Below are 20,465 nucleotides of genomic sequence, written 5' to 3'. Positions count from 1 at the left end.
TGGGGGTCTGCCAGGCCCTCCTGCCCCTGCCGCTGTGTTCACCAACACCCCTCTCTCCCTTTTCCCCCTTCACCCTTTCCCCTACTCCCTTCCCAACTTCCCCACTGCTGCCCACCTGTCAGTCCAGGGCAGTAGAGCTCCAGATTATAGCTAGGCCACACGGGGAGAAGTGCCTCCTAGGATACTAGAAGAATGCAAATGGCTGGTTCTAACCTTGTGGAGCAGACTGAGGTTACTGCTACACAAGCTGCCTAATACCAGCTGCAGATAATCGTTGCCTGAAAAGGATTATCTCCAAGAAGCTGAGAAGGTACTTAGCTTGTCTCTACCTGCCTTGACATGTGGATGCTCCCATCCTAAGCACATTTAACATGTTTGAAAGGTAATGTGTAACTACCGCCACAGACTATGGCACAACACATTATCACAACACAGTCTCACCTACTGCATGGGTCAAGATAATATTTGCCATCTCCAGAATTCCTTAATATAATCGAGCTCTCTTTAAGAGGTTTCAATACTTCATAATGTGATTTAGGGCTCAATAAAAATGCAATCAAATTAGCAGACCTCCACACTCCAGAAGAGTCCTCTACCATTAGGGTAACTGATGTAAAATGTCCCAGTGGGGCTGTCGCCATCTCTAATTCTGGATACCAGATCTGCTTAGATAACTCTTTAAAATTCTGCATGGTAAAAAATTAAATTGCAGAGTCAGACTGAACATTAATGGCTCTGAGATAACCTGTGGAAATAAAGTTAAGTATTAAATTTGCTACAAATGATACAAAATGCATCCCTCTAAATAAGCCTTTTGGCAATATTCAAAAACAACATACTCTCAGAACATACTGATAAGTACCATCAATTTCTGCTTTTACAATATCTTCAATAAGTTAACTAGCAATAAACACCCCAAGAACATGAGCTGAGTAGCTGTAGTAAAAAAAAATAACAGAAAAATAAGCATCATATCTAGAACTGAAATTGAGAGGGTACAGCCATGTAATTAAGAGCAGTACAATACCACATTGCAACTCTATGGACACCTTATAGAGTAACCCTCTGATGGAAGGCCATCAATGCTGCATTAGCCCTACTAGGCTGATCCTAACACTTTCAGATACTGAAACCCCAACTGAAGCATGACACATTACATAATTGAATATTGTCAACAGGTGCTAAGTGGAAGTGGCATTCCCATTATTTTTAATCCCAGGTGCTGTAAAAAGTTTTACTGGCTTCCTAAATAGTTGCATCAATCCAAATAAAAAACCAAAGACCTCAATACCTAAGGTCTGAAGCCTACTTACTTCTTGATGAAAATGAGGTTCTGCATAGAAATGTGGACATTAACAGTCTGGCTGAAGTGGAATCCAGACACTGATAAAACATTTGGAGAAGATAAAACTTTGTTCCTAAGGAACAAAGATGAAGAGAAAATTAAGGAGGAATGCGTAACTCACCTTTTTACAAATGTAATTGCTTATGTTACAAATAACACCTTAAAGTTATTGACAATTTATTGACCTACATACTTAAAATTATTTGCATGTAAAGTTTGGTTCCTAAATCCATATGAATTAGGCTTAAATAAGGCTTTGTATCAGGAAATTATCTTTATATAGGAAAGCACTTATGTATACCAATTTAAAATCCATGCTCTCTCACATGCTTAAAATTAGACGTATGATTAATGCTTTCATGAACTGGGCCCTATTTTCAAAAATGCTCCGAATCATTCATTGAAATATCTTCCATTAAAGTTAATGAAATCTGCAAAAAGATTATAATTGGCCACCTTACAAATAGTGATTTATCACTGTAACATCTCCATGAGGTATGAAATTATAAAGAGGAGCACCACAAAAAAGCCTATTATTAATATAGCTAACCTATATATCCTTGGGGGGAAAACAGCCAGTGGGATGATTAATCAGCAATTCACCTCAGGAATAAACCCAGTTTCAATGTTCCACTTAATTAGGCATGTGAGGTTATCATGTATGCACATGTGTACAATTACCAAATTCAGCCAGGCTATGTTGACTATGTATTAAATAGTCAGTCATTCATGAGGCTAATGCCAAGTTTTTATTTAATATATACTCAACAGTTATCTAACTAGAAGGCTTTGACATTCCTGAGTCTCAGATTTCCTTGCAGGCTACAACATGTCAATATTCTTGCTTACATTTAAATCTTTCAGACTGCTTCCTGCAACTATAAAACTACTAATACATTTCAGGTTTTGGAAAAAAAAAAAAAGATTTAGCCTTAAGACAAATGAAAAAATGTTGACAAATAAAAATAAGAAAATCATCCAGTCTTGGCAGACTTTTTTGTAATAAACCCCAAGTCTCATACCAGGTGTGTGGTACTGCATATTTTGGAAAAATCGCGACCTAATCCAGCAAAAAACTGTGAAAGAGTATTTTTTTTCTCTTTCTTACAAGGCTTAAAACCAAACAAGGTATTCCTTTTGCTGCAACACTGGACAATGTGCTTGCAAATGCCCTCTGTTTGTGACCTGCACAAATGTTACTTAATAAGCCAATGCAAACCTAAGTAAAATGTGAAAAATAAAAAGTCTAGGACAAACAGAGTATGTTGAGACATTAAACAGAACATGGTTTTTCCCTTTGATAGTAAAGTGTGAAATATCTACAACCATTTTACCATCTCCTCTTTTTCCAAACAGAATCCTTAAGAGAAAGCCTAACTTCAGTAGGTCTGCATGGTGAACCTTAGAAAAGCAGTTTTCCATTTACAGAAACTGAAATCATGATACATCTGCTTCTTCGTCAGGCTTAGCACCACTGGAACATAGCAATTTGTAAAAGAGCATCTTCCAAAACTCAGAAGGGAAAAGTGAAAAATGCCAAAATGGAAACCTTATCATGATAAATGTTGTAAAAACTAAATTTATGGGAAATATATTTTTTACAAGAGCACTAAAGAAGGAACAAAGGACTAGATGTCCAAAGGAAATACTGGACCAAGTAAGCACAGCAAAGCAAAGCAAAATTTCCTTGAATGAGCATATGGACACCTACGTAACTGTCCAGCAAATCCTACCATAAGAGACTTTGTGCCCCTCCACCAATAAAGTTCATGAAGTACTACTGGTGGAGTAATCAGAGAATCTCAATTAACTATCTCTTGACCCTATACATTGACCTAATCCACCAAAAAAAGATGTTAATGTTTTATACTTCCTTTCAGTTTCCTCCACATAACATCATTCCAGTATCAAATAGATTTTTAAACAATAAGAACTTTACATTCCTTATCACACTCTCATCACACACAAAACATGAATAAAAATGTAAGTTAGAACTTGAAAATGTAAGCTAATGTAAGAAAAATGTACGCTAGGCCACATGGCACCCAAAGCAGAGACTTGCTCTGTTGATTAATTTGAGTTCAAATCCCTTTGAAGACCCTTTCGTAAAAAAACACAGAATCACTTTGAGCATGGCAGGAGATGCAATTGTGGGATTGTGCATTAGATCCCATCACGCCTTATTGCCGGTACTGGGGCAGCCTAGGATTACAAACCCAGGCTGCCCCCACCGTGAGTCCTGCTGCCAACAATGCCTGCAGCGGGTGCAGCGTTCACATGCAGATGGGGCAGTGCAGGGAACACTGCAAGCCCCACTGAGTTGCATAAACTGCAGGGCTCGCAGCTGTGGGAGCCAGTGCAGGGAAAGCCAGGGATTGTGATCCCAGGCTTCCCCTGCACTGGTGACAAGGCGTGATGGGATCCAATGCATGATCCCACAAGTGCATCTCCTGCCATGCAGGGGAAGCCTGTCCTCGCTGTAAGCCCCGCAGCCCACATGGCCTTGGGGCTCACAGAACTGGCAGTGGGAAGAACGCTACCACTGCTGTGAGCCTCCCGAGATGTGGGACTCAGTGGTGGCAGACTTCTCCTGCACTGCTGCGAGTCCCACAGTGACATGGGCTGCAGGACTTGCAATCGTGGCAACGCAGGGGAACACTGCCACTGCTGCAAGCCTCCAGAGGTGAGGGGCTTCAGCTGGGGCAGTGTTCGCTCACTCTTCCCACTTCTGCCAGTCCAAGCCCTGCAGCGAAGGTGGGCTGCATAGCTCAGAGCAGGTGCACCACAGGGAACACTGCTGCCACTGCAAGGCCCACACTTCACAAGGCTTGCAGCAGCAGTGTTTTTCCTGCTGCTCCCACTGAGAGCCCCACACCGAGGAGGCTCACACTGGGGACAGCATTTTATCCACAGCAAACCCCACAGCTAACAACACAGGCTGGCAGCTTGTAGTGCTCTCTTGCGCCTCATCAAACTGAGGGGCTCCCAGCCACAGGGGAGCATTTGGCCACATATTCAATTCAACACAGATTGATGTTTTCAACACAGAACAAAGTTTTACACATTTTGGGGGGAATAACTTTGTAGTTTATTGCTTATTTTATAAAGCCATTAATTGGTTAAAGGTGTAGCTACAAACTGTACCTACAACTTAAGGTAGGTACTGTTACCTGGTTAATCACATCCTAAGTGTAAAGTGTAAGTGTAATCGCACCTTAAGGGGGTCTCAGTAATCTCCAGCTCACGTTAAATGATACTTAAACTAATAGTAGCTGGACTGTCAGATGGTGTTCGCTGAAAGCTGATTGTTGCTGTGCTTATATTAGTGATGTGGTGAGGAGGACTCAGGGTGTGCTCCTCAAGTGTGACTTCTGTAAACAATATGAACTAGACAAACTTTAAAAACAGACAGGTAACTTCAACAAATTAAAGAAGATTGATGTGAAAGATGGACCGAAAGGATTAGAAACTGAAATACTTTCTACAAGGACAAAAAATATTCAGAATCCTGCTCCTAAGTTGTAGATTATTCCCTCCCCTTTGAGAATCTGAGTTAATGTATAATCAGTTTTTCCTAGTAAATTCATATAATCATGACAAAAATCTCAGAGGCAGCATCATTACTCAAACATTCAGGAAGATCAGCTTTGAGAAAGAAGTATGTTGACTCTGGTATTCTGGAGAACATTTGGTGATGCTCCTTTTCTATTCAAAATTATTTCAAAGGGAGAATAACATTTATATATAGGCTCAACAGTGATAAAAAAAAAATTAGCTGGCAACTCAATGCATTTTGACTTGGTTTTTAATGTAGGATATAGCATTCTCATAATAGAAGAAAGAAAACTCAAACTCTCTTTTCCTTTTTTATTTTTTCTCTTCCATCTGCTTTCCAAACTCAACAATAGCAGACAAAAATGGCAGCATGATGCCATAACAGAATGGAACTACTACACTACTTTAAAGTTTTCACAATTCAAGCTAATAAATGAGTAATAAGGTGGATCCAGCATTTTTCAGGAGCTGCTAAAATCCAGTGCGAATGCAAATGACAATTTCTACTCAATGTTGTGATTTTTCAAAGATCAGAGCAAGAGACAGAAAATTTTAAAATACATTTATTAACACCAACAATAGAAATTTAAAAAAAATACCATGCGCCTCCTCATTAGAGGGCAAACTGACTAATCAGAGGTTCTTAGAGAAGATCAGGAACCCCATCAAAAATGTTGAAGCATAGCCCTGTATGAGAAAACGGGTCCAAACCTTATGCATCTCTGGATTCTGCCCAACCTGCAGTCCCTGGATTTTTCGTGGAAGCTTTGAGACTCTCCCCTTTTGTGTCAGTCTCTGACTAGCAAGTACCTAATAAATTTGAACACCTGCTCAGCTCCATTTAACCACAGAATAAGAAAAGGGAGCTTTCCGTCTCCCTCTCTCTAGAGCTTGCCTGACTGGCAGAAGTTTCCAATATTCTCCTCTACTTTGTCCCTGGCACCCTGCATGCTGCAAAGTGACAGACTGATGGTGTTATCTAAACATCTTGCCTCCATTTTCTCATCCCTGCTTATAATTCAGTGCCTCTCTCTGTTGTAGCTCAGACATCCAAAGCCACAGCAGCACGAAATCAACACACTTCTTGTCAATTTACAACAGCCGAGAGAGATCTGATTGTGAAACTGAGAGGTGCAGTAAACTCTGCTACCTCTTGGAAAAAGGTATCTGTAACAATGAAAGAAATCTTGATGTCCGTACAGAGACTTAGGAAGAAAATATACTACCTAAAAGGGGATTGATGTAATCTTTGTAATACTATGAAACTTTTAAGCTTTGAACTCTCCAGAAATTAAATGGCTTCAATCCCCACCAGAAGAACAGTTTTCTTCTTGCCACAGAGGAGTGAATTGCAAGCCTTTAACATGGATTAACTGTTATTAAATCAAATAAGCTAATAATGTCTTTGTTTTATATTTGCCAAAATTCTTTTGTTTACACAACCGTCACTTAAGTTACTCTAAATATATACTGGTATTTAAGAACTGTACCAATCCTGCAGATCAGGGGTGCTCAACCTCTAGCTGCCCATGGGTCTGAAAAATTGGCAGCAGGGGAACGGTGGCAGTATTAATTGGCCGCTCCCCAAATTTCTGAACGCATGGAGAGCCCTGTAGGCTAGATAATATGCACTAGATTGCACCAACATATGAAGCCAGGCCAGCATGTGACTGTATCCTAGCATGTGGCCACATCTGGGCGCATGGGGCCCACCCCCACACACCAGCCCTGTGTGGGACCCAGCCCACATGATACATGCATCCTGTAGGGCCAAAAGTTTGGACGGCACTGTTGTAGATACTCTGCCTAACATATTAAATAGGTGGAACAAGAGTGCAAAATTTGGATCTCTGTAAACCAGGGGTGCCCTGGGCCAGATCTGGACCAGATCCAGCCCTTGGCATGAGGAAGCAGCAGCAGCAATGGCAGTTCAGGCTCTCACCCAGGGCAAACTGAGGTGGCTACAACCCTGCCATGTGCCCTGTGCAAGAGCTGGAGCTACCACCACTGTAGACCCTGTACCACGATGGCAGCTCTAGCTCCAGCTCCACCTCCAGCACAAGGTATGTGATAAGGGCTGGTGGCTGTGATAGGGCCACAGCAATAATGACAAAGTGGCTGAAGGATAACTGTGGTTGGATTGGCCCTCACTCATCCTCCTGTCACTAATCAACACATACACTGAGGCCTGAGGGTCCCAGATTCTGCAGCAGCCCATGCCCCCACAACTTCCAGTGGCTTTCCAGCAGTCCCACAAGACTGACAGGGTAGCTCCACATGTTTGACAAACCTAGTGTAAACTGTATTCTAATACAATCAATTTCCTTCAATGTTCAATTTACGTAAGTTCCAACTTAGGGCCGAGCCCTGTCAAGCCTTGCTCACATGAGCAGTTCCACTGATTTCAGAAAGGCTATTCATATGAGAAAGAATTTGCAGGTTTGGACTTTTCAATTCCCAGATTTGTAACACCTGTTAAATACAAAAGTCTAGCAATAATATAACACTTACGCTTCCATCGTTTTCTTGACAGTCTGTTCATCACAATCTTCATCTGAGCTGCTGCTGCAAGTTGCATCAGAATCCAGATCTTTCTCCACACGAGACAGCAGCCCTGAAGCAGAGAGTGCAACCCCCTGGACTTCACCAGGTGCAACACAAAATCCATTGTGTGTGTTGTTACTTGAATCATTCTCCAAGTTAGCTGTACTGTTTTCTGTCTTATTTTCAGTGCATCCAAGGGAGATACCATCCAACAATTTGGCTGAGTCATTAAAAAACTTCACTTTTTGTAGCTGAAGTTTCACCAAGCATTTCAGCTGCTGGTCACAGTGTTTGACAACATGTTTTCCCAGGAGCATTTGTAACCGTTTCTGAGTTTTTTTGGTCCGGCTGAACAGAACTTGCTGCTTACTCACACACTGAAGGAAACGAGCATTCAACGCCTCTTCTTTACTAGTGGCAGAGCAGCCCAAAACTGCTTCCAAAGGATTATGCAGAACTTGGTGCGCTGCAGGCCCTTTTTCTGTCTCTGTGTGTATTGCTAAAGCTTTACCCAAAAAACCATTCGTCCAGAACCATTTCCCATTTGGAAACTGCATTTCTTCTGCGTTACCAGATTCAGTTACATTTGAATCCAACAGTCTCTGTATTTTTTCCAAACTCTGGGTCATGGTCTCCGATAAAGTTTCCCCTTTCACCTGTTCTTCTGCTTCTAAATTACTAATTTGGCTGCATGTTGTGGCAACACCGTTATGTAACGGATTTTTCACCTTGGAGCACGTGTGTTCTCCCAATTTCCATTGCTTACCGTTTTTGCTATTTAATGCAGAATTTGCGCTCATTAGCAAGACAGACTGATAATGTTTGGAAGACTGTGGAGAACCAAAATGCTTTACACTGAAGATATCATTATTGTAGTTGGGTTCAGTGGTGGGAAACCCTAGGACTGAGCAAGTAATCTGTGTGATTGAATCCTCTTTTAGCTTCTCTTCCACTGCTCTGGGATTTTCCATGCACAAAGTTGTATCAGACTCCATAGCTCTAGAGGACAAAGAAGGTGACAAGTGGATACCATGACTTTTTGTTGCTGCCTCTCTGAGGGCTGGTGTCATTATAGCTACCGAAGGTAGTTTACAGCAAATCTGAAAATAACATGGGCCATGTAAATTGTCTTATGTTAATGACATTATGCATACAAAAGACCATTCCAAATTATTTACAACTTATTTTAAGACTATCCCACAAATATAAATTCACCTGAAGAATAAGGCCAGCCAGGTCCTCAAAGAGTCAAACAAGATCCTTTTATAAATTACCACAGAGGGGTTGTTTGTTGTGCAACAAAAGGCTTCTCCCTCCTGTGGGAGCAAAATGTGCAGACTCTGAAGTATTTCCAATTTTACCCACCTGAGAAATAAGATTATCAAGTTCAAGGCTGAAATTCAAGTGTTACCTACCTTAGTCCAAAATGAAGAACTGAATCATGTTAAACTCAAATGAACTGGCAAACCAGATCTGGATTATGGGCTTTCCTGTATAACCCAACTCTGGATCCCACCCACAGGGTTTCTTGCCATGGCTCCCAGAGCCATCATGTTGGCACCAGCAACCAAGAAATTAACGCAGCTACCACTCATCCCGTCATCTCTGGCCCCGTCGCTTGCTGCTGACTAGTGGGGAGGCAAAAGCTGCGGCATACTGTATTTAAAACCGTGGTTTTTGCTTTCCTTTCCAAACAGTGTGGTCAGCAGGCCTCTCTGCTAATCGGGGGGGTGGGGGGGGACACGGCAAAGCAAAAAAATTTAAAGGAGCTACTGCAGGAGGCACTTCCTCCACAATTTACAGAGATCCCTACATATAGATGACTATCAAAGGGAAACTAGGCAGCAGTCAACACAAGGGATAAATATAATGTTTTTTGCACCTTAAAAGCAATGTAATTGTAAATGGGGCACTGTCCAAAGTAAGCTGGATGTATGGCCTAACCTGCTGCAACAACAAAAAGAGAGAGTAAAAAGATAAAGGTCTGTGAAAGACTTTCCCTGTTGAAGCCATAAAGCCCACCAGGAGCAAAGGCAGACAAGGTTCTTTGGGTAAACCTGATATCTTTTATTAGACCAACTCAAATATTTGACCTAATGGTCTAATAAAAGATATCAGGTTTACCCACAGAACCTTGTCCACCTATGTCCTTAGATCAATACAAATACAAACTATTAGGGGTGTGCGAAGCAGGCAGTAATCGATTCGGATTCGGCCTGATTTGGGGGACAGCAATTCAATTCTCGGATTTGGATCGCTGTCCTGATTTGATTCGGCCGAATCTGAAGATTCAATTCTGATTTGGAGAATCAGCAATTCGGCCATAGGCACAGCTTTATATCTTTTTTCTGGGTACCTCAAGATACCAGGCATGGCTCATGAATGCTGAGAAGGTGGTGTGGATGGAGCATCCCACGGGAGCGCGGCGGGTGGGGGGGGAGGCCCACCGCTGAGCACACAGCCGCGGAGCACACAGGGCACTCTCCCACGCTCCTGTGGGACGCTCCATCTGCCCCACCATCTCAGCATTCATGAGCTGAACCTGGTACCTTGAGGTACGTAGAAAAAACATATAAAGCTGTGTCTATGGCGGAATCATCAAATCTCTCCTAATCAAATTGGAGACTTGATTCAATTCAGAAAGATTATGGGTCTCCCAATTCGATTCAGATTTGGAGATTCGGGTGCCGAATCAGGCCAAATCTCCCCTGAATCCAATCAGTGACCCAAGCTTCGCACAGCCCTACAACCTATACCCTTACAACAGAAGCAAAAGTATCTTCCAGGGCGCGTCTACATGAACCATTAACATGCAGCAATAAACTGCAGAGCTTACTGCTCCAATTTACTGCTCCCGGGCGCACAGTTTACACATGTGCCTAGACTACAGCACACTAAGCTGGGCTGTGGCAGCCCCAGTTGGCAGGGAGCCTGGGGAGTCAGCCTGCCAGCCCGGGGCTGCTCTGACCTGGCTCAGTGCACTATGGAGGGGCTGGCTGGGGCACAAGGGTGCTTCATTGTGGGGCTAGCCAGCAGGCAGACCTCACATTGAAGTACCCTCATGCCCCAGCCAACTGGCTCAGCATCTAAACGTGTGCTGCTGAGCACAACAAAAAAACCCAAACTCTGCAGCAGGGTAGGCTTTGTGTTTACAAGTCCTAGCCTGCTGTGCTCTAGTAGTGATGTACGTGCCCTAATTAGTTTCACGTGCCCTAACAGTGGTGCATGTGAAGATGCTGCGACATTTACTGTGCAATTAATTAGTCAACTGTGCAGTAAACGTCTCATATAGATGTGCCTCAGGAGAGTTAAGAAGTTCTTCATACTAGGTATTTTCCCAGCTAGGCAATTACTAAGCTGCCATGCACTTTCATCAGCAATGGCAGTCCCTTGATGCGAGGATGACAGTCTTAAAACAAGAGAGACTATTTCAAGCTTGAAGTCTTAGATAAGCTGAGATCACACAATGAAATCCACCATTTGGCTTTTTACACTTAAATATTGAGCATTTGTGGTTTGTACAGTGCTTAATATAATTAGACTTGATCAGATGCTACCACAATAGAAATAATATTAAAATACAGTGTTCATTTTTAACAAACAGGACACTGTGGTCTATAGCTATTGTTAGGTCAGTACAACCACTGTTCTCTCCTCTATCATTTGGAACTAAGGTGTCCTAAATCAGAACTCAGTCAGGCCCTGAATCTCCGGACTTGACAACATCTTCACTGACTGGATGAGATGCAGTTTTAAAGTCATCATTTTTACAATACCAAATTCTTTTTAACACAGCATGGGACTGGCAGTTCCTCTAACTTGGAGAGGGCAAGGGCTGGATTTTCCCCACACATGCATGTCAAATAATAATAAGCAGCAATGATTAGAAAGAGTTGCTAACATTTAAAGCAGGGGAGGGGAAGACATCAGGTCTCCTGCAGGGTTTATAATTTCTCTATTGGGGTTATTATAGCACCAAAAGAGCTATAATACACTTGAACTTCTTGGAGCTCTCAGCAGAGCATATCTTAAAGCAGAGAACATATCTAAAAGCAGGGGTGGGCAAAATGTGGCCCGCAGGCCAGATGCAGCCCACCAGGCCATTCCATCCAGCCCGTGGAGCATGTAAAAAATTTAGAAAATTAATATTTATCTGCCCCTGGCTGCCTGTCATGCGGCCCTCGATGGCTTACCAAAACTCAGTAAGTGGCCCTTCGCCTGAAATAATTGCTCACCCCTGTCTTAAAGGGATGTGGCTGGCTTGAAATCTAGACATTTTTAATGATGCTTTTAAAGTGGTTTCATATATTATCTCACCAGAATTTGTTTAAAGTAGCAATAATGTACATTATTCCTCTGTTGCTGTGAAAGCCTGCACGAACAGAAATTGATGTCACACAAAGAAATGTCAAATGTACAAAGTAAACAAATGGAAAGGATAGAGATAATTATGTTATATCTACCCTACACAGCCTCAGGGTCTTTTTGTAACAATGGCAGTAAGTAATTTTTACACAAAAAAAGTTGTTTAAAGCTGATCATGTCCCTTTAAACACCATATACTCCTCTGGTTTTGCTGCGAGCTTCTGAAATTCAACAAGCAGAATTTGCACACTGTAAACAACTTGGAAAATAAATTATTTTCAATTTAATCCATCGACTTTCAACAAAGTAGTAGAAAGCATTATTCTTGGTGGAGGACAAAGCATTAAACTAAACAGGAGTTCCTAAAACAAATTGCTTGAGTTACATTGTAACTAAAAATAAATGATAAAACCCTTTCCAAAGGGGAAAGATCTTGACCAGCACCTTGCCCAGTAACTTTTCCATGCTTTACAAAATGTTTTCATTCCACAGACTGTCAGCTGAAACACTCCACAGGAACACAGGACTTGAAAAGGTCTCCGAAGCCAGAGTTCCATCTCCTATAGCTGACAATTCGTCTAGGGTCCACAAGATCATCCACTCTGATCATTCTCGCTCACATACCAGAGCCACAAAGCATACTGTGGGGAAAATGAATCCCACAACATGCCTTGCCACTAAAATGACAGCCAATTTGCATGTTACTGCACTTACTGAAATCTAAGACGAGGTTTTTTCCCCTCCATTTAACATGATGGGGAAAGATCCTCATTTTGGATTCAAGGTGAGCAGGTAGCTGCTAAGGCTTTGACTCTGGCCTCAACCTGAGCACATGGTTGCTCCAGCCCTGGCCCAGCCCAGCAGCAGCTCCTGCACAGCTCCAGGGGGCATAGCAGTCACTCAATAAAACTGCTGCATGGCCAGGGCCAGAGCAACCACATGCTCTAGACAGAGGATAAGAGGTAAGCAGAGGTCAAGTGTTGGGGAGGGGGAAGGAAGGGGGTAGGTGCTGAGCACAGGCTAACCACCAGGGGAGGGGAGAGAATGGGGAAGCGGGGCCAAGTGATGAGGAAACAGGCAGCAAGGAGCAAGAGTCAGGCCACTTGACTCCTCTGCCACTGATCTTCCCGCTGCCTGCCTTCCCAATGCTGCTTTCCCCACTGCAGCAGTAGGGGTGATTATTTTATGAAAACCCTCCAATAATTAGGTTCTATACATGAAAAAGTATAGAAAATTTATAAATTTTCTATGTATAGAACCTAATTATTGAATGGGTGTCTTAAATTCAGGGCTGTCTTGGATTCAGGTAAATATGGTAATGTATGCTCAAAGAGGGCTTTTACTGCAGCAGAAGGCAAATTCTGCTAATCTGACCTGCAGTAAAAGCCATTTCTTGATATGACAGTTGGTAATCAGTCTGACCACGAATGCATGACCCAGGCAGATAACTTAAGAGGTTTCTAGGCAGTTGTATGAGCATCAGCAGCCCCCTGCCAAACTTCCAGCTCTAGTCATAGCTAGTATCCAGCATTTACAAAAAAAGGCCAAAAATCCCACCAAAATCCCTTCCAAAAGCCAAAGGCAACCAGCAGAAACCCTAAAGCATGGAATTACTACTACACAGAGATTAAATTTTGTTTCAGCCTCATTCTGTCTGGCTGGCTGGATAACCAAATACCTGAATCCTCATCTCATCCATGGTGACTACTGCTCCAAGAAACCCCCTATCCTATTATAGTTATCCCTTCCATGAACTTGTCAAGCTCCATCTTGAAACAATTCAAGTTAATTGCCCCAACTACTTAACATATATTTTAGTTCTGATGTTGCCAAAGACTTAAGAGTTAAAAAAAAACAGAATACTACCAAACTAGACTGTGGGGTTTAATATGTCTATAACATACACTGAAAATAAAAAGAGAATGTTGTTACCGAAATAGGAGTGAAGCAAAATATCAACCACAACACAAAACTTTTTTGAGCAAAATTGTGAGCTGAACAAAAAAAATGCACATTTTTCCTGTTGACAAGTTTGGGGTTTTTTGTTCCATTCTGGCAGCAGTAAAAATAATTTCACTCCACCCTCTTTGGAAGTAAATCTCTAGAGCCAAAACTTTTGCCTTTACAAAATAAATAAATAAATCAAAAAGTGCAACATGGAACTTATGAAAAGGTTGAAATCTTGCACTGAGAAATGTTTTGGTTTCACAGATAAAGCACTTTTTCCCATTGTCTAGTATTTTAAACTAGAACAACAGAAATGCTACTAAACTGGCAAATAGTTCAACTCCAGATCATTAAAATAACCTTGTAAATCGTCTATTTTGCAGATTTTAGAACTGGATTTAAAATAAACAAACCAATCAACAAACAAAAAAGTAAAAAGAACAAAACTTAGGGCATTTCTTAAGGAAATAAATACCATACTTGCACAACAGAGCAGCCAATATTTACTGACTCTAAGCTTATCCTCACTAAAGCCTTAATTACATAGTAGGATGTAGCCAGGATTTCTGGTTTTATGCAAAGCACAAAATGCTCCTTCTGAGCCACACAAATCTATGTCCTTGAAATAAACATTTTTTTTAAATTGTCTTTTTGTAAGTTGATCACTAATACTGTCTCTATCCAAATCCAAAACAACATCAAATATAAGTTGACCCCGCTACAGTGAATTTCTGTACACTGGAAGTTTATGAATGTATTATGATTTTCCATGTATAGAATCTAATTATTGGAGGGTTATCTTAAATTTACCACCCACCTGCAGCAGGGAAAGTTGCAGCAGGCAAACAAGCCTCAGGGGCAAGTAGCCTGGTACTATCATAAATTGCCATTACAGCAAGTATTGTTTAGCAGAGACAAGCAACATAGTTAAAGGGCTACAGGGCCTAGCCTGCAAATTACAGGCAGTAAGATGCCCAAACTGTTGATTCAGCGAATGAGCAGTTCCTGGGCACTATTTGCAGACAGCCAAATCAGGTGACCAGAGAGGGGAGGAGCCAGGGGCTATATAAACCTAGCCCAGGACTAGCAGAAACAGTCTGGTCCAGGTCTCATAAGTGAAGGAGCTTTGTAGGGAACAGTGTATAGGGAGATAAATTGTATATTGTTTCTGCCTTACAGTATATTAACTGGAGATTTGGGTTGTTGCTGTAGAATTGGTTGGATACCACAAGGGTGAATGGTAGGCAGTCAGTGCTCAAGCCATACAAGGGTCAGGGATCCAGTGGGCTAAAGGCAGCAAGGATGTAGCTCTGAAAAGGTTAGGGACTTAGTAGGCTGAAGATAACAAGAAAGTAAGCTTGCAAGAGATAGAGACCTAGTGGGGGCTAGGGCCAGAGGGCTAGAGGCTAGGATTAGGGCCATTAAGACCATTACTGCCAGCAAGGAATAACTGGTGCCCACAACTTGGCTAGAGCCAGTGGGCGAGGAGCAGAGGCAGAGAAAATACCTTCTTCAGGCAGGGACTGGGGCCAGGCCACAGCCAGGAGTAGAGCATCCAAGGCTTACGTTGGTCTCCAAAGGCTGCTTCCTATATTTCTATTAATTGGACATCAAGGCATGCCAAGCAAGCATAGGGCTGTGGCACCAGTGAGGCAGGACAGTATCAGAGTATCAGTACTCCACAGTATCAGAGGGGGTACCATGGCCCACCTCTGGAAGTGGACTCTATTCTACACCCCCACCCCTCCTCCTGGTACCTGGTCCCCACTGCTGCCTGCACCTTGTACAGTTCCTGTAGCCTCTGCATTCCCCGCTTACTGCCTGCCCCCTTCTTCCCTGCTGCTGCCACTTAGCCTCAGTCACAGCACAGCTCCAGCTCAGTCATGGTATCCTGCCCAGCCAGGTGGCTACAATTGTGGCTGTAGCAGCAGTGGCTTTGGCCCTGCCACTGGGTGGGGGGCAGGAACCACCATGTGCTCCATGGCCTTGGACAAAGGGAAATAAGGGTGTGGGGAGCAGGCACAGGGGGTCTGCAGCTGTGGCTCCAAATGACTAAGGGGGCAAGAGCTGCAGCAGCTGCCTGCCCCCTCACCATGTACTTTAATCCAAAACAATGTTGAATGACTGAAAAAAACCCCTGGCTTTGAGTACATACATTACTCTCACATTCCCCAACAGCTACTAACCTTCTATTCTTTGCTCAACCTTTCACTCCTCCCTCATCCCCCCACCTCTACTTTCTGTGTAGTCTTCTAGTCAACCCCTTGACCTGCCTCTGTCACGCTTCTCTGTAACCCATTTCCCAGGCTTTCTTCTTGCAAAGTCATTCGAGACTCTTAAAATAAAGCTGTACTGGTTATTATACTCTTCTGGATGATTAAAGTATTTTAAAGTCCAATGAACTTTTATGCATTCATAATATGTTTAGATGCATTCATAATATGTTTAGATGTATGTATTTCTTTCAGTTCAGACAAGACAGACAGGTCTGTTTCACTTCTGTGTATACTCAGTTTCACTGTCTTTTTCATGCCTGTACACAAGGCTATTTTTTTGGTATGTTTTATAGCATTCTTGGGAAATCCTGAAATTAATATTTTATTGTAGGTTAGGACCTATTCTCTTGTACCCCCTGATCTGTATGCACTCACTCTTGTGACCTCCTAACCAAAATGTAACTTTGTAGCCAACTAGCTGCCGCTAACACTTTAATGAGTTTTCTGTAAACAGCTTAAGAAAAGTGCGAGTACAATTTCAATACATCTTTTTCTATCTGAAAGTATTGTTCCAACTTTACTTACAAGTAATGTTTCAAATTATAACAACAAGGAGTTGGAGGAAGAAACTTTTTCCTTCAACTAACTTACTTTGTGTATTATCATTATTTAACTTATAAAAAGTTGTGTAGAATAATAAATACTATGGAATGTGCCCTGTTAGTAGTATGAAAGATAAACTGGCACCTATACTTAAATATCTTGACTATTCACTATCCTAAAAGGAAAAAAAAATCATCCAAGTAGGTAGCATTTGTTTTTGACTCAGAAGTGGCAGTTACTCACTATGATTATTTAAACATTTCAGTATTTTGTTCTATTAATAACTTGGAAAAATGGGACTATACAGGGAGTCTCAGTTTTCAGAAGCTCTCACTGTGCAGTCAATTCTATCCAGACAGAACTACAAACTAGTATTTTGTACCCCCCAGAAGTTATAAAGCAATAAATTCTTCATCTTTGAAAACACACCAAAAAAGGATTGCTTTCTTTCATCAGGAGAGGAACTCAGTTTAAGACAGACCACCCAAACCATTTTAATGACACAAAACATCAAAAAGGATATGCTTCAAGTGGAACATATTAGTATTCATTTATGATAAAATCCATGACTCATTAAAAGCTCTGAACAAAGCTGATTTTCCTCCTTGTTCTTCCATACTTCTGAACCCAAGTTCACGTTATTTCACTATTTCAAAATGTAGAACTGCACTATCAGCTCAAGTTCATGTTCAAATCCGAAACAATTTGTTTGTAACTGATCATTGAACTCAGTTTTTGAATCTATAATGCTAAAATTAGACACTTTCTATAATTAACAAATTACTCATGGATCTCTAAATATATTGTGCAGGTTTCCAATATAATTCTTTGCAATAACCCTAAAGTTATTGCAAGTTCCATAAACAAATGGTATGACATTTTTCAGTTTTTCCTTTGAGTCAGTCAGTTTGAAAAGGTGTCCATGAAAGGCTTCCTAAACAAAATCAATTTAACACTTCTCTAGTTAACAGGCAGAGAATTTATACTTGCAATTCCATTAACATTTATGGGAGCTACCAATACAGAAGAGGGTGATAATGGAAACATATGATTAAAGCTGCCACCTTTCAAAATTAGGGTTTGCTAAAACCATTACAAAATAAAACATTTTTCTAGTTTTATTTGTCAAGGAGTCTCATAAAGGGTTGTTTTTTTTTTAATTACGTGGAGGAAACAACTATTAGAACAGGAGACTGTTTCTGTTCCCAACTTTGCCACTGGCTCCATGTAAAATTAGGCAACTTAGCTATCTACCTGCCTAACAATACGACCCTCACAACTGTTAGTGTCCAGAGCAGTGGTTCTCAAACTGTGGTCCGCAAGCTCCATTTAGGTGGTCTACAGAAAGGTGACATAAAGCTAAAGCTGACAGATATTACGCCCAGCTTCTGAGAACTTTCCTCAAAAAAGCAGGTATACATCCATCACACTAGAAAGGCAAGATTACTGATATTAAAATACGAGTTGTGTGCTTTGATTTGTAGAACAAAAAAAAGTTTATTAAGTGGTCCACCAATACCCTCAGCAATTTTCAAGTGGTCTGCGAAAAGAAAAGTTTGAGAACCACTGGTCTAAGGTATTCAAGTGCCTCTCAATCATTAGGCAGGCAAGCTTCTTTGGGTAGATGTGGTATCTTTTATTAGACCTGAGTAGTTGGAAAAAAGGTCTTTGCAAGCTTTCAGACACAATCATCCTTCTTCAGGCATATGGAGTCTCTGCTGTTCTGAGACTCCAAGGAATGAAAGAAGCTAAAAGTGTGATAGGCTGTCAGTGAGAATGGAAATAATGGAAATTAGGAAAAGAAAAGGTAGAGAAGGGAAGGGGGGGGGGCAAAGGTAAGGGAAACTCTACTGTAGTAGTTTTCCAAAGGCAGACAAGAGGCTGCCTGTGAAAAAGTAAATAGCTGAAAATTAGGAAGACAAAGGGTAGAAAAGGAGGGGGAGGGGAGGAATGGGGGTGGGGAAAAAGGTTTTAGGGTCAGCTTTGGCAGGTACCTGGTGAATCAGATGTCAGACAGGTTGTAACGTGTCATAAACCCAATGTGTATATTGACTCCATGATTTTTTGTATCTGGTAGATTTATGAAGTTCGTAGGTGAAAGGTGTTTTGTGCATTTGATTCGAAGATGTACCGAGCTGTTTACAAAAGAGGGTCTTGCCCATAAGGTAGGATAAATGGCTTCTCAAAATCACACAAGACATCTGTACAGGACCTGGAAAGTGAACTTTGGGCTCTAATCCTGGTTAGTAGTACATCCATTAGTCTAGGGTGCTCTACTCCCGAAACCATGTAACTTGGCCTTCCCACAGGTCTGGAAATTTGGCAACGGGGGAAACAGTGACAATTATCCTTGCCACCACTCCCCTGCTGCTAAATTTCAAAGCCCCACACAGGTGGATTGGCCCCAGCTGAGCTGGCCTCACACAAAAGGATCAGCCCTGGCCAGGGCATTTCCTCACTGCTGGATTAGGCCCTGGCAGGGTCAACCTCAGGTACCAGATCAGGCCAGATCCAGTCTACAAACCTGTCACCAATCATCCAGCCTGTGGGCTGAAAATGTTAGGTACCAACTGCACTAGTCATTTAAATAATCATTTTAATTAAAAATAAAAAAAGAAGTGGCCTGTGATTCTGGGTGCAATCAACACAGTGCAGTGTGTACCTCATTCACTATACCTTTGGGAGGCAAGAACATGCTACAACCATTTGTATTTGTCAATCACTTAGAAATCCTTGCCTGGTAAGAACTCTACAAGGACAAGGAAGTCTTACTTCACCCAAGTATTACTTCATTCAAAGCCTAGAGAAAAACCATAGCAGAACAGGGGAATATTTGTGGGAACTCACATTAGAGAGGATGGAAGGGGAGGACAAAAAGATGCCTTAAAATGACAGCTTGTGGACCTTACACAAGCTTCATAGCAACCATGAGGGAAACTGGCATTCCTCATAAGGGAACTGACATCTTCCTGCCTAACCAAGTTTGTTTGGCAACTGTTGATTCTTCCAGATCATGGTATATGCATGAGATCACCCACACCTTTGATGCATGTGCCTAGGCAGCAGTTTTGGATGAGTGGAGACTGCCCAGATGCTCCTCCCCCACTTTAGGGCCACTGAGACAGAATCCAAAGGCCAGGCTGAATTCAGACATTTAGTGCCTCCATGGCTGTATATTTGTATAAGCTTCCGGGAACTGAACCCAAGTCTCCCCTGTGGCAGACAAGGATGCTATCAGTGAACCACAGGACACTGTCCTACATAACCAAATACTAAGCGCACAAAGTAAATGCACTGAAGAGAGGGACAAAAATTCGCCTGGCATTTAGTGTGATCTTCGATGGCATTTTTAACTATCCAGGTAACATTTTGCAGGCATGAGTGGGGATTTGTAACTAAAACAAACAAACCCCCAAAACCACGCGAGGTAGGTGTGGGACGACACATCGCAACCCATCTGTTCCTTCAACCTTGCCGTCTCGAACTCCGGGCGCGTGAAGGGTGACCCCCGCGCTGGAAGCAACCAGGACCTGTACAGCGTGAGCAGCTGGACTGTCCGGGGCTGGCCTAGCCGGGAATCCCTCCCTCCCCGGGGGACCAGAAGAGAACAAAACAAAACAGAAAAGGAGGAGCGGAGCCCACCCTTCCCGGGACTCCCTAAGGAAGCTGCTTGGGGAGTTGCTTGCACGCGTGGTGCTCGATCCCCCCACGAGGCGGCCAAGGCCGGGGCTACAGACTCCCGCCCGCGGCCGGCGCTGCTTGCCAGGGGCGCGGCGGAAAGCTGCGGCCACAGGAATCCAGGCGGGGGAGGGGGGAGCGGGTTCCCGCCCCGCCCCGAGTAGACGCCCCTCCCCCTCCGCCCTGCCCCTCTCACCGTTAACCCCCCCCCA

At 42.5% G+C, this 20,465-nt stretch overlaps 1 protein-coding gene across 2 annotated transcripts in view; it reads right to left on the bottom strand.

Moving 5' to 3' along the window:
* The window catches only part of KANSL1L (KAT8 regulatory NSL complex subunit 1 like), an 85,211-nt gene extending 70,616 nt beyond the window's left edge, over nucleotides 1-14,595 (bottom strand). The window contains exons 1-3 of one of the 2 annotated variants that reach the window (XM_025202491.1): nucleotides 14,574-14,595; nucleotides 7,412-8,544; nucleotides 1,314-1,418 (exon numbers count right to left, since the gene is read on the bottom strand). In XM_025202491.1, coding sequence (XP_025058276.1) covers nucleotides 1,314-1,418; nucleotides 7,412-8,514 — 1,208 coding nt within the window. In that variant the 5' untranslated portion in view covers nucleotides 8,515-8,544; nucleotides 14,574-14,595. The remainder of the gene's footprint in view (nucleotides 1-1,313; nucleotides 1,419-7,411; nucleotides 8,545-14,573) is intronic. The other variant, XM_014519296.2, reaches the window with a different exon arrangement.
* Between the last annotated feature and the right edge of the window lie 5,870 nt (nucleotides 14,596-20,465).

This window comes from Alligator sinensis, unplaced genomic scaffold, assembly GCF_000455745.1.
Source record: "Alligator sinensis unplaced genomic scaffold, ASM45574v1 scaffold730_1, whole genome shotgun sequence".
Taxonomy (NCBI): domain Eukaryota; kingdom Metazoa; phylum Chordata; order Crocodylia; family Alligatoridae; genus Alligator; species Alligator sinensis.
This window is presented reverse-complemented; position numbering and strand designations above follow the sequence as displayed.